Source organism: Andrographis paniculata, unplaced genomic scaffold (genome assembly GCF_009805555.1).
Source record: "Andrographis paniculata isolate CXL003 unplaced genomic scaffold, ASM980555v1 Contig66END, whole genome shotgun sequence".
Classification (NCBI taxonomy): Eukaryota; Viridiplantae; Streptophyta; class Magnoliopsida; order Lamiales; family Acanthaceae; genus Andrographis; species Andrographis paniculata.
The window spans coordinates 4261112-4274220 of NW_026137602.1; the positions used below are offsets into that span (position 1 = coordinate 4261112).

The 13109-nt window shown below is 33.7% G+C and overlaps 1 protein-coding gene across 3 annotated transcripts; it reads left to right on the forward strand.

Moving 5' to 3' along the window:
* The first annotated feature begins 82 nt into the window (after window positions 1-82).
* Window positions 83-11290, forward strand: LOC127262778 (regulator of telomere elongation helicase 1 homolog). 3 transcript variants are annotated; one of them, XM_051291590.1, is made up of 25 exons: window positions 83-276; window positions 1290-1546; window positions 1993-2141; window positions 2554-2635; window positions 2704-2851; window positions 3099-3255; window positions 3499-3675; window positions 3948-4075; window positions 4186-4231; window positions 4977-5118; window positions 5211-5365; window positions 5510-5601; window positions 5679-5783; window positions 5874-5942; window positions 6396-6482; window positions 6937-6996; window positions 7226-7341; window positions 7737-7794; window positions 7880-7985; window positions 8968-9023; window positions 9124-9654; window positions 10232-10377; window positions 10686-10768; window positions 10890-10940; window positions 11016-11290. In XM_051291590.1, exons 1-23 carry the CDS (start codon window positions 175-177, stop codon window positions 10765-10767), a joined length of 3051 nt encoding a protein of 1016 aa, XP_051147547.1. In that variant the 5' UTR covers window positions 83-174; the 3' UTR covers window position 10768; window positions 10890-10940; window positions 11016-11290. The 3 variants fall into 3 exon arrangements, with proteins under 3 accessions (XP_051147547.1, XP_051147548.1, XP_051147549.1); XM_051291591.1 differs by having other exon boundaries at window positions 4186-4207; XM_051291592.1 differs by lacking the exons at window positions 83-276; window positions 1290-1546 and having other exon boundaries at window positions 2019-2141; window positions 2554-2639.
* Window positions 11291-13109: the final 1819 nt, after the last annotated feature.

Consider the following 13109-nt stretch of genomic DNA (forward strand, 5'->3'; position numbering starts at 1 on the left):
ATTCGGGTCGACCCGATACTGGGACAATACGGCGCCGTTTGAATGGCTTGTCAAGGAAACAAAAAATGGCGGGAGTGGACTGTGAATGTAAATCCACAACTCGCGCGAGAATGTTAGGGTTTTACGATTGATCGCTTCAACTCTGCAGCGAACGACTCATCAAAAGAATCGAGAATGCCGACTTATACAATCAGGGGAATCAATGTGGATTTCCCTTACAAGGCGTACGATTGCCAGCTTGTTTACATGGAAAAAGTCATCCAATCACTCCAAGACGTATGATAATTCTAAGTTTCGTTTTTTATTTCAATTTTTATTTGTTTATTATAACCTCCCGCTGTTTCTTGACGATGCAAGAGTGTATTGAACTACCACTCATCTTGTCCGAAGTAAAATGGTGGATCAATTAGTTAAAATTTGTTGTTAGGCAATTATCGGAGAATTCACAATAAAGAAAACAAGAAAGAAAGAAAATGGAGAAAGAAAGTACCAAGGAGGGATAGTAATAAAGCGGCAATTTTGGCATGGATTATTGTTTGTTCATTCGCCGATACACGATGTTGCAAGAAGCTTCATTTTTTATTTTTAGATTTTCTTACATATTGATGTTCTGTTCACTAGAGAGAATAAGTGACCTTTTGTGTATGCTAAATTTCAAATGAAAAATTGTTACTATACGTAATGGTTTTTAGGGTGAAAATTGTTGTATTTTTTATTACATAATGCAAAAAGAAAGTTGAAAACACGAACAAACAACTAAGGGTGCGTTTGTTTGAGGATGTTTTGAATGTATTGTTACTATAATATAAAAAATGAAAAATAGAGGTATTTTGATATGATGATTTTTGGGAAAAAAATTAATTGAATCGTGAAATTATTTGAAAATCCACAAATGAACACAACCTAAGTTTCTTCTGGGAAAGAACAATTATTGGGACCAGTTCTGTAACTTATTTGGGAACTGCCCTATTCCTTTCAAGCATAGAATTGCTTCAACTGACCTGTTAATTTTAAAAGAGGTGTACTGTGTACGCCCTTCCTACCTAGACTTTAGTAGGATAGTATGTGATTTTTATTGAATATTTTAAAAATAATTTTCCCATTTTAATCTTGGATTTGTATTGGCTCTCGGAGATACATTACTAAGATGATATTTGTTTTTAGTTTCTTGAACTTGTCTACAGCTAATGTCAGCCTTGTCTTACTTTATGATTTCCTGCAGTTTATTCATTTAAGATGACTGTAGGAAGAATCAGATATTAATGTTGGAATGTGTATTTTTGTGGCAGAAACGCAATGCACTGCTAGAGAGTCCGACTGGAACTGGAAAGACATTATGTCTCTTGTGTGCTACATTAGCTTGGAGGAAAAGTTTGGGGGAGTTTTCAAGGGGTCGGACTGAGAAAAGTAATATAAGAGAAAGTCAAGATTCAGATGATGAATTGTCCCAATCTCAATCTTCTTCTGTTCCAAAAATAATCTACACATCGCGCACCCACAGTCAGATAAAGCAAGTAATTCAAGAGCTTAAGAGATGCAAGTACAGGTTAGCTTCAGCTAACTAATTTTTGTATTTGAACTTTTGAATTTCACCTGCAATGAGCAGGTTACCCAACTATAAAAGTAAAATTGTTTCTTGGGTAATCAGGTTTATTTAAATTGAGATTTGAGAGGATCTGTATCAACAGTTTCAATAATACCATGTGATCTATAATTTTGTTTTAAGATTTGCTAGTGATGGAGGTGGGGATGGTCTGTTTGTTTATTGTTTATTTTATTTTTACGTGTTTTTTTTGTGTATTAAAGAATTTCTTCTCCTTGCTGTGATTTTCTCTACTCTATCGCGTTTTTGCTCAAAACAATGCCTCTATGACTCGTTTCCTTAAATTATTTATCACTGTTAAATGATTACTTCATTTAATCTATATGTGCAATACATAAGATATGGTGGAGAGTGGGTTGACTTAAAGAGTTGCATTTGGTGATGTTCAGACCCAAAATGGCGGTCTTAGGATCTCGAGAGCAATTGTGCATTCATGAACAAGTAAGTTTACTACATGGAAAGACACAGACACATGCCTGCCATGCCCTATGCAAAAAACGCACCAAGAGATTTTGTTCTCATTTTTCCCGTGTTAAAGGTATTTGTCATGTTCTTAGCATTAACCCTACCCTTGCGCTTGATTGACATCATGAAACTGGCTGTACATTAATTTTATAAGCACTATGCTTTTCTTTGTCATAGCAATACGATGAGTAGTTAGCTTTATTTATGATCTTTCAGAATCAAACATTCTTCCAATAATAAAAGATTATATTAGACAACACTGAGAGCTACATAAATGAGGGAATGGAAAAAGCATATCAAGATACACATTGAGTTATATTTCTTGGATATTTGGAGATCACATTTTCACTCTTTGGCTTAGGTGATTGCTTAGCTTTTTGTAGTTTGGAGGCACTAACTTTGCATTTTGTAGTGTTTTAAGCTACCTCCACCCAATATTATCATTACATAAAGTCTTGTAATTTTTTGATTTTTCTAATGTGTAGAGTTTGTGGTGAAAAATCCTGGGATTGGAGATGATCCAATTGATATAGAGGATTTGGTCAATGTTGGGAGGAGCTGTGGACCGTAGGTATCTTGTTTATTTGTTTCCATACCAATAAGATGGATTTTCAGAATGATTAGTTTCTGTGTAGGTGCCCTTATTTTCTGTCACGGGAGATTCATAGGGATGCTGACATCTTATTTGCACCTTACAACTATCTCATTGATCGTGGCAACAGAAAGTCGCTGAAAATTAACTGGAATAACAGCATCCTTATTTTTGATGAGGCTCATAACTTGGTATGTATAGAAACTTCTACTTTTGGAGAATGGAATCTTATTATTCTATCTTTCCTATCTTTCGTGTTTCCTCCCTTCTATCTCTTACATTGAGTTCACCAATTGATTTATTCTTAGTAGACTACTGGATCTGAACTTGATCTTTTGTAAAAGTTAGGATGTTTCTATGGCGCGTACAAACACACACAAACATGTATAAGTGTATTTATATAAAGATTTAGTTCTGACAATTGGTTTTATAATGCAGGAAGCCTTATGTGCGGATGCAGCTTCCTTTGATCTGCCTTCAAGTCTTTTGACGGCTTGCATATCTGAGGCTAAAAATTGTGTTGACCTTTCCATAGCCAGGAGAGAAGTATCAAGTGATAAATCTTGTAATCCAGATAATTTTGCTATTCTAAAAGGTAACAATGATCTTTGCTTAACAATCTTTCTAAAAGAGTAGATCAATAGGGGAATAAAATTATCTTGATGGATCTGGTCCTGTACTTCTATTGTTTCCGGTGGAAATATTTACCCTAAGGTTTATATGCTAAACAAAACCTTTCCTCTTAGATTATCTTCATCTTCCACTTTTCTGGTATCTGCTTGCTTTTGACACCCGCTGAATTTGATGGTTAACTTGGTCAAGCATGGTGTTCCTGTAGCACTTCTTTTGAAGCTTGAGAAGACAATAGCTGAGGTGTCGATTGAATCCAAAGAATTAGGTTTTACGAGGGATGGTCCTTACATTTATGAGCTACTAGCTCAGTTAAATATTACTCAATCAACTGCCAACATGCTTATGGGGATTATTGAAAAAGCATGTGCACTCCTTGAAGAAGGTACTCTCAGCTGTCCTTTGATCTTTCTGTATATTCCTATCCTCGAAAGCTATAGAATTATTTACTGCAGGAGGATGTTGTTGTCAACACTCATTTACAGAATTAATAGTTTCCTTGAGATAGAACATTTAATGAATCATTGAACGTGAAGAATCCAAGTGCATTCCCAAAATGATGCCTCTGTCATCGTTCTGTTTGTGAAAATCAGATAGGATTCTTAATCTGGAAACTAAAACTCGCATTTTTATTGTCTTATGACTTTTTTTTATCAGATGCAAATGGAAGTGACAGTACACGGTCAAACAAAACAAATGCAACTGTATGCAGACTGGAAACCATGGGTGACATTCTTAGGCTGATATTCAAGGACAACGGAAATGCTCATGCCCAATATTACCGTGTAAGTTATAATATGTTTCATAAATAAATGTCATTCAAAAATTTTATTCTGTTGATGGGATCAACCCGAGGAATGTGTCTGACATGTTATATTGATCTTTGAGATTGCAGCTTCATGTCCAGGAAGTTGAAGGTAGTGCCACAGATGGCTTTAGAGGTAGTCCTGAACCTATTGTTGCTAGGAGATGCTTATCATTTATATCTTCATATTCTCAAATCAATGGTTTTGTTGTTGTAGTTCATGCACTTGAACTCAAAACCATAGGGGAATATGGAATCGACAAATTGCTACATATGGTTGTTTTTTTTTTTTTTTTGTTTTTGTTTTAAAGTTTCCAAATTATGTCCGGAATAGTAAATCAATTTTGTTGTTAGGGTGCAGTTGTAGTTACTTCTGCAATGCATTCTTTTACATGTCTGTAAAGCGAGGGACTGGAATTTGCCATCTTGTTGGCTATCCATATTTAAAACATCAGTTACAAATTATTATGTGAAAATTTATTTAACTTTAAACATGTGGAGGTATAGGGGAGTGTTATTCTCTATTTAGAGATGAGAGCGCTCTGCAACCTGTGAACATAACAACTAGAAGCATCACGACATAAATTGATACTTTTATGTTATCAGTGCATGTGAAAAGTCAAAACAGTTTTGGCTTTCTCAGGGGTATGTTTGTGTTTTGGCGTGTTGTGGATTTGTGAGCCTTCAACAGTTACACATGTGCTCTGTCTGTTATGTACCATCATAAGCAACAATAGGAGCTTCTGCGTGCACAGACACATCTGTTTTCCAACTCTGCACCTGATTGTTATGCGTTTTCTTGTATAATGATATATTTCTTTTATAATACTGGCTGAATCCTAGCACTTCCGCTGATGCATCTTATTCAATATTGCAACTAGGAAAAACTTCTAGAACCCTTAGCTGGTGGTGCTTCAATCCTGGAATTGCCATGGAAGAATTTACCAGCCTAGGTGTTGGATCTATCATATTGACATCCGGTACCTTGTCTCCCATGGATTCTTTTGCAGATGAATTGAAATTGTTAGTTATAAGCAATACACTTATCCCTCATATTCGTGTTCACTATCACATCCATTAAGAATAAGATATTGATAAAAGTTATCTTGCTGTAGAGAATTTCCTATACGTCTGGAGAATCCTCATGTCATATCAGAAAATCAGATATGGGCGGGGGTTGCATCAGTTGGGCCATCTGGTTATTCCTTCAATTCTTCATATCGCACTCGTGGTACGGCAGAGTACAAACAGGAACTTGGCAATGCCATTGGTACGCGTACATCATATGATAAATTCTATTATTATATTTATCATGAGACTGCTTAAAAACCTTTATCAATGTATTTTAGTTCACTTGATTGATTCTTAAATAGAAGTTTTGGAAAGATTTACTAACCTGGAGTTTATGTGCCAGTCAATTTTGCTCGAATTGTACCAGATGGACTGCTTGTATTTTTTCCATCTTACTATGTTCTGGATCAGTGCATTAGCAGCTGGAAAGATGTGGTAAGGCATGATGTGATGGGACATAAACTATAGCATTTCTAAATGTCTATTCTATTGATCATGTCCCTTATTGTCAGGGTCCAAATCTGACAAATTCAACTACTATTTGGGAAAGAATCTGTAAGCACAAGTTACCTGTTGTGGAACCTAGACAGTCATCACTTTTTCCTATGGCAATCGAAGTACGTTTCTTAAGGGACCATTGTTTAATTGTGCCTCCATTATAAGGATGTTGCTTCTGTGAGCTGTTTCTTTATGCCTCTTTTGATCAGGACTATATGACAAAGTTAAAGGAACCCACCGCTTCTGGGGCTATTTTCTTTGCAGTCTGCCGTGGCAAGGTATGTAAATCTTTGGTCCCAGTGAAAATATGTTCTTGTGAATATGGTATTTAAAGTCAAATTATTCACATGGCCGCATGCACCCTTGAGTCTCTTTCTTTGGAAATGTTGAACCAATTGTAACTTCTTGGTCAGACCACTTACGAAGATAATTTACATGGAAACATGGGGCCTTAGTATGTCTAAATGTACTCTAGCACATTTTCACATTAATGATCAATGTACTAGTGTTTCATATTTCATTACATCTCAGAAAGTGACAAATGACTGATACAAGTGCTAGACATTGCTAATGTGTATTGTAAATTATTTTAGTGAAATTTTGCTAGTCCTTATAGTTATTCACTTAATTCTGGTGAAATGTTGTGCAAATTCTACATCCTTGTTGAACGGTGATACTCATATTCCATGGATTAAATGTAAGATGATTTTATTTCTAAGCCATCTATGTAGGTCAGTGAAGGACTGGACTTTGCAGACCATGCGGGTAGAGCTGTGGTCATCACTGGATTGCCATTTGCCACTATGATTGATCCGAAGGTATGATTTACTATGCCTTTGCCCTTTATACTAATACCCCTGCCATTCTGTTCTTAATTGTTTATAGTTTCTCCAAAACTTGCCATCGTAACATCTATAGACAGTAAGTAGTTTTATCCTTATTTAGCTTCCAGTTTAAGTATTATGTAAGCTGATGTACATGTTTTCTGGTGAGTGCGTGCAAATTTTCTTTTCTTTCTTTTTCTTTCTTTTTTTTTTTTTAAAAAAAAATTGAATATTATTTGTTACTTCTTTATTCTCTCCTTTTGTTGTACTTTTCATCAAACATGTAAAGAGTATTTTTTCCCATTTTAATTGGCTGGATATGATAGGGTCACCTGAAATTTGAGTGCCCAGGCACACCACCCCGCAACCTCTACCCTTTAAAAAAATATCTAATGCCTATTTTTCATCAAATATGTAAAAAATCCTTCACTTTTCTCTGTGGAGACAGGTCCGCCTAAAACGTGAATACTTGGATCAACATTTACATTCACAAAAGACTGGAAACAAGGTATTGTGCATGCTAACAGAATGATATAATGTAGCTTTTGGGTGTGTTTGTTTTGTGTTTTAGTTGATTTCTAGTATTTTTTGAGGTGAAATAGAAGGATGTGATGTTTTTTGAGGGAAATTGAGAGACTGAATAGTAGAAAAATGGAAAAACAAGTAAAGAATCCCAATTTATATTTTAAGCTTTGCACTCTTGAATAGAAAACACTAAGTGCACTCTAAATGAACAGGGTTTGACTGGAGAAGATTGGTATTCTCAGCAAGCATCAAGGGCTGTAAATCAGGCTGTTGGCCGTGTCATTCGTCACCAGCATGATTATGGAGCAATTATCTTTTGTGATGAGAGGTTGTTGCTGTTATTGATTGCATCATTCATTGTTGAGACTTATATCAATCAATATGTTACAATTGCAATCCTCTTCTCACTGCATGAATAGATTGTTTCGCTTTATTTGTCTTTCAAAAGTTTGAATATGGTAATTTATAAAGCTTCAAGTAAACGATTCAGTTCCAAATTATTACAACCTGAAGCAACATGACTACTGCTAATGTATATATTTCTCAATAGCCTGATGGACCTTTCTTTTTCCCAAAGATGATGTTTTGTAATTTCCTTCAGCTTGGTTTATTTCTAAAAGATGGATGTTTTCTGTAATTTACTGAGCATCAATTTTGCACAAGGTTAGCCATGTGAGGTATGCGCCTATGTAATTAACTGTAACTTCTCTCTTGTTATCCTAGGTTTGCACATTCAAACCGCAAATCTCAAATATCATTGTGGATACAACCTCATGTCAAGGTACAACTCTGCAGTTATATAGATTTTCCTCACTTTTTGTTCACTTCTTCGTTATATCTCAAGTCTCTGAAATTTGCCTTGACAGTGTTACTCAAAATTTGGGGATGTAGTTTACACATTGACCCGTTTTTTCCGAGATGGGGGAACAAGAGGCCCTACAAAGCTTGAGCTGGAAAAAAAGGCAGATCAGGGTAAATTTTTTGTGTGCTATCTATCATGGATATACAGTTAATATGCTTCTATCTATTATTTTCTATGTCACCCCAGTTTATATGTGTAAGTGAATTCCCTTGTGCAGACAATTGCTTCACTAATATTCGGTCTTCTAATGATATTACTTGGTATATGATATCAAGAACTTCAGAAACTTTAAGTGTTGTAAATGTATGTTGCCCAAATTTAACACGAGTCATAAGAAACTTCCCAACACAATTCGTTTAAGCTATTTACTTGGGAATAATTTCTTGTGCTAATGTCCTTAAATGACATCCTTAAAATTTGAACTTCAAAAGCTGTGAGTAGACTTTAAACATAGTCAATGTACTGGAGGTAATTGGTCACTTAAGTGCCACCTATGTGTGCTTACTTAGGTTATATCATGTTGGTGTTCTTAAGTAACAACCTTGTGGGGATCAAAATCGGTGAGAAGACTTCAGACATAGTGAATGGACCAAAGATAATGGCATTCAAATTGTTTTTCGGTGCAAAATTTGGTGGTTTTTTTAGCAAGAGAGTTGGCACCACTTGAAAATGATTTGATAAGAGGAAAATATTAGCCCATCAAAAGACAAGGGAGCAGGGGGCTTTAGGAACTTGTAACTGTGTCATGAGAGATGAAGGAAAAGAAATGAATAAATTATAAAGTAGAAGAACTCAGGTAAAAATCACTGAAAATGAAAGTGGAAGGAAGATAATGAAGGTCGAAGCACAAAAACAGCTGTACTTATTATTTCGTTATCTGTTTTGAACATGATGTGATTGTGGAATAATGAATTTTCAACCCTGTGTTTTGATCAACTGCAAATTGAGTATAAATCATTGACCTATTTTACTTCATAGATTTTGCAGTTTTACATACCTGCCTGGAAATTATGGCAAACTGTGTGTTCTTTTCCTGGTTTCTTTTAATAACTTGTGGAATAAGATTTCTTAACCATAAATATCTTATTGCAGAAAATCCTAATGATTCACAAAGTTTTGCACTTTCAGAAAAACTTCCTGTTCCTGAGGTAATCTAGATTGCACTTCTCTGCCATTCCTTTTGTTGAGTTTAGCAACGATTCCCTGCCTTATTCTTTTGATCATTTTCTTATTGGAATACATTTTCAGATGTCAGTTGTAGATCCAAGTTTCTCCCTGGGCTTGATATCTACTAGACAGTCCAAACAAGGCAATATTTCCAGCAATCTGAAGGAGATAGTTCCTGCCAATCGCTCTTTTCTGAAACCGGAAAACGGTTTTCGAAATACAATTTTGAAGTGTTCTGGTTATCTGACAAACACAGGAAAAGAACCCTCGATCAGTGAGAAGAAAAATATAAAGGATTCAGATGCAGAAATGGGTGACCTCGTTGAAACTTCACTAATGAAAAAACGTAGAATGCTGATAACAGGGCCCAGTCAGTCTAAACAGCAAGAGATGACTGATCACCCCCTTAAAAGAGTTAAAATTGAAAATTCGCAGTGTTCTGAGAATGCCGGCAGCCAGAATCCACTAGGTCAAGAAGACCTGAGAGTCAACAACAACATGGTTACACATAGGAGTACTATTAATCTCAGCATTCCCAAACAGAAGAATGTTGTACATCAGACTGCAGTTCATAGAAATGAAGAGACAAAGGGTTCAGCCTTTCTCAACCAGGTGAACAATATTTCTATATCCCCTAGGTGCCATTTGTGGTTGGATCCTACCTGTTTGCTATCTTGTTGGTTTATAAATATACGCTGGCTTCAGATTCAGCATGAAATTAAGAGATGCAACAATGGCATTTTTTTCGACATCATGTTAGATAAAATTGTAGTGTGATATTATTATGTGTTTCTGTGCACAATTTGATAGTTTCTTTACCTTCAAGTATCTCTTCCTCAAGTTTTCATGTTAATTGAAACAAAATGGTGAAGCTTTTTCAAACACTACTGTGCAGCCTTGGTAATAAATTTATCTGTCTACCGTAAGCTGTTGTAATTTGGTGACTCACCTTAAACCTTTAGCACCTCTTGCTTCCATGTAAATAACTTTATTCTATCCATGCATTATATTACGATATGTTGAATCTGGGCTTACCCATTTATTTGGTATTAACATACCTTGATTTTTCCGATAAAAGAAAAAAGAAAAGAAAAGAATCTGGGCTGTGCTCATTGGCTTCTACCGATCTTTTCAAAGCTAGATGTGATAACAACACATGCTTCTGAGCATTCGTCTATATTTTTTGCAGGTTCGGCAAAAACTTAGTGATGCAGAGTACAAAGAATTTGTAGGCTTCATGAAGGCACTGAAATCTAAAACAATGAAGATAGGTCACGTCTTGGAATCTATTGCTGCGCTATTTTCTGCTCCGGACCGGCACTCACTTCTGCATGGGTATTATTCTCTACTTACTGTACAATATTCTTAGGTCAGGCTCGTCTCTCGATTAACATTTTGATGGTTTATCATCGCTAATTTGTGTGGAAATGCTTAGTGACAAACTGGGAGGTTATTGAAATGCTTACTGACAAATGATCAAGTTATTGATGTTTCATATAGAGTAACATGAGTTGCTCATCAGTTTTTGTGTTTTTCCAGTTGATTCTTTTGTATTCTTAGCTACATTTCGCGGTTCAATCTCCATATGGTCCTAAAGAAAAGACAACCCAGTTTCTCATCCATTCTTCTCAATTTCTTGACAGATTCAAGGATTATGTTCCGGCCAAGTATCATGAGCTGTACGAATACTACTTGTGTGCCACTAGCAAAGCAGTCGACGTTTGAGGTAAGCATTTTTCCTGTCCATCTTGCCTTTATGTATCTTGATCTCAAAATATTAATTTACTAATGCTTCCCATAATTAAAATTTCCATTTGATCTTGAAATATCTTCTGGGCCTTTTTCAGTCATGCTCGACGCAACAATTGGACAAGCTCATCGGCACCATTCTCTCTCAGGTTCGAATTTTTGCTTAAATTTGGATTCCTGGAAACACTAATGGATGTGCTGAATGCTTATATCACAATTTGCAGATATTATATAGTCCTATGATTACTTTTGGAAAGTGCTGTTGCATTATCTGAAATTCTGAATCGAAGATTTCATCCAAATTGGGGAGAAATTCATCATCTCCATTGCAGCATGTTGATGTGTAGAATCTGCAGCATTTGCAGTTTGATTCATCGTCTTCCCCTTATAAAGTTTATTGTAGAAATTATTGGTCCAAATTTTGAATATAGTTTGTAGCTATTTTTTTTTTCGTTATTCCTATACTATCACTGTGCTGTATGGACTGACTGTTAAATAATACTCCATATATTATAATATATATTTTATATTTAATATAAATTTAGAGAGGAAAAATAAAAAGTGGTACTGTTATTGTAACTGTTCTTATCATTTTTGGATCCTACATAAAATATCTATAAAATTATTCCAGTTCAAATATTTTGGCTTGTGTTTATAATATTTTGCTTGTGTCAGAATTATTAAATTATTAGTCAATAAAATTTATTCGAAAACACACCAACATATATATAAAGAAATATTTTCAATTTTTGATAATCGGATTTCTAACAATTTGCAGGGAAACCGAATGCATTTTTCGACCGCATTAAAAAAAAAAAAAAAAAAAAAATTTGAAATTTTTACTTTTATTGTTTTTTTATATTTGCATTGTATTTATTTTAAAGTTTTTTTACATTTAGAATTAGTATTAATTTTACGTCTCGGGACATGCATGCTTAGATTTTTCATACAAAATTTTATACGAATTATTAATCGCAAACTATCATGCTTTTGTATTCTGTGTAGGTATGCAATAGTGGATATTGTGTGGGCCGACAGGGATGCATTCGATCCATATTACAAACAAACTGCTGTATGTTCTTTAAAATTTTCAGTATGTAGTTTGTATGCTTAAAACGTGTTTTCACGTGTTTTTATATAATATATGCTAATAATAAAATAGTGATAAAGTTGTTGATAAACAAATTATGTGTTTATTTTGATGAGTTTGAAAAAAAATTGGTTTGAGTTTAATTTGAAAATAATGTTTGATGTAATGTTTTGTAAAAAGAAAAAATATTTTTTTTTCGGTAAAATTCAAATAGTAAAATTTGGGGAAACTTGTATATTTTTATCATTTTATATTATTACTTTCTTAAACAACTTATTTTTCCACATTATGCTTTAACAAATTTAAGAAATATTGTAATACCGGTGGTGTGTTGATTGGTATGTCGATGAATATATTATCTTTTTCGTCATTGTATTTAACATTACAAATGTTCTTCTATTACTGTTATAAGACACTAATTGAAGTACTTTTGTAAATTTTTTTAATTTGTACTTGATATAATAATTAATATTTAAAGATCAACGCGCAATAAAAATGAAATCTTAAAACTGAACAGAGGTAGTATATATGTATTCCTAGAAAGAAAACTTATATGTATTCTTATAGAGAAAATGTATATTAGTAAGAATAAAATAAAAATGGCTATGATAACTTATTGTGTAATATACTATAAGTTGTAAGTGTATTTTTAATATTAGATCAATAGTAAATTACTATTAAAAAATAAATTAAATAAAAATGACTATGATAACTTATTGTGTAATATACTATAAGTTGTAAGTGTATTTTTAATATTAGGTAAATAGTAAATTACTATTAAAAAAAATGAATACTATGTTATAGGTTAATTTTTGTTCCTCGAAAGATTAAGGGTGTGTATGTTTTGTGAGATTGTTGAAAAGAATCTTTTTTATGTAAGAATTATTTTTAAGTAAAGTATAAAAATTGTGTAGGGAATATAAAAATAATTAATATATATTATGTATTAACTTTTTTTTGACAAAATATACAAAAAAAAAAAAGAAGAAAAGTCTAAATTAAATATCGATTTTTTTTATTATATTATATAAAAATTTAGGGTGTTTCTCCACAATAATTTTGGCCAAAACTAGCTAGTGTTTAATATAGTTCATTCATTCGTCCCATAACAAAATATCTATTTTTTCATTTTAGTCCGTTCATAACAAAGTATCTATTTCATTTTATTTTACTGTACTATCTGCTTAATATTACAAATAATCTTACAACTTACAATATATTATACAAA

Bases quoted from the DNA above. Each gene is read 5' to 3' on its own strand.
- LOC127262778 (XM_051291590.1), top strand. From the start codon at position 175: ATGCCGACTTATACAATCAGGGGAATCAATGTGGATTTCCCTTACAAG. The intron at 5,366-5,509 runs GTACGCGTACAT...TTTATGTGCCAG, and splicing joins GGAACTTGGCAATGCCATTG to TCAATTTTGCTCGAATTGTA. The intron at 5,943-6,395 runs GTATGTAAATCT...CCATCTATGTAG, and splicing joins TTGCAGTCTGCCGTGGCAAG to GTCAGTGAAGGACTGGACTT.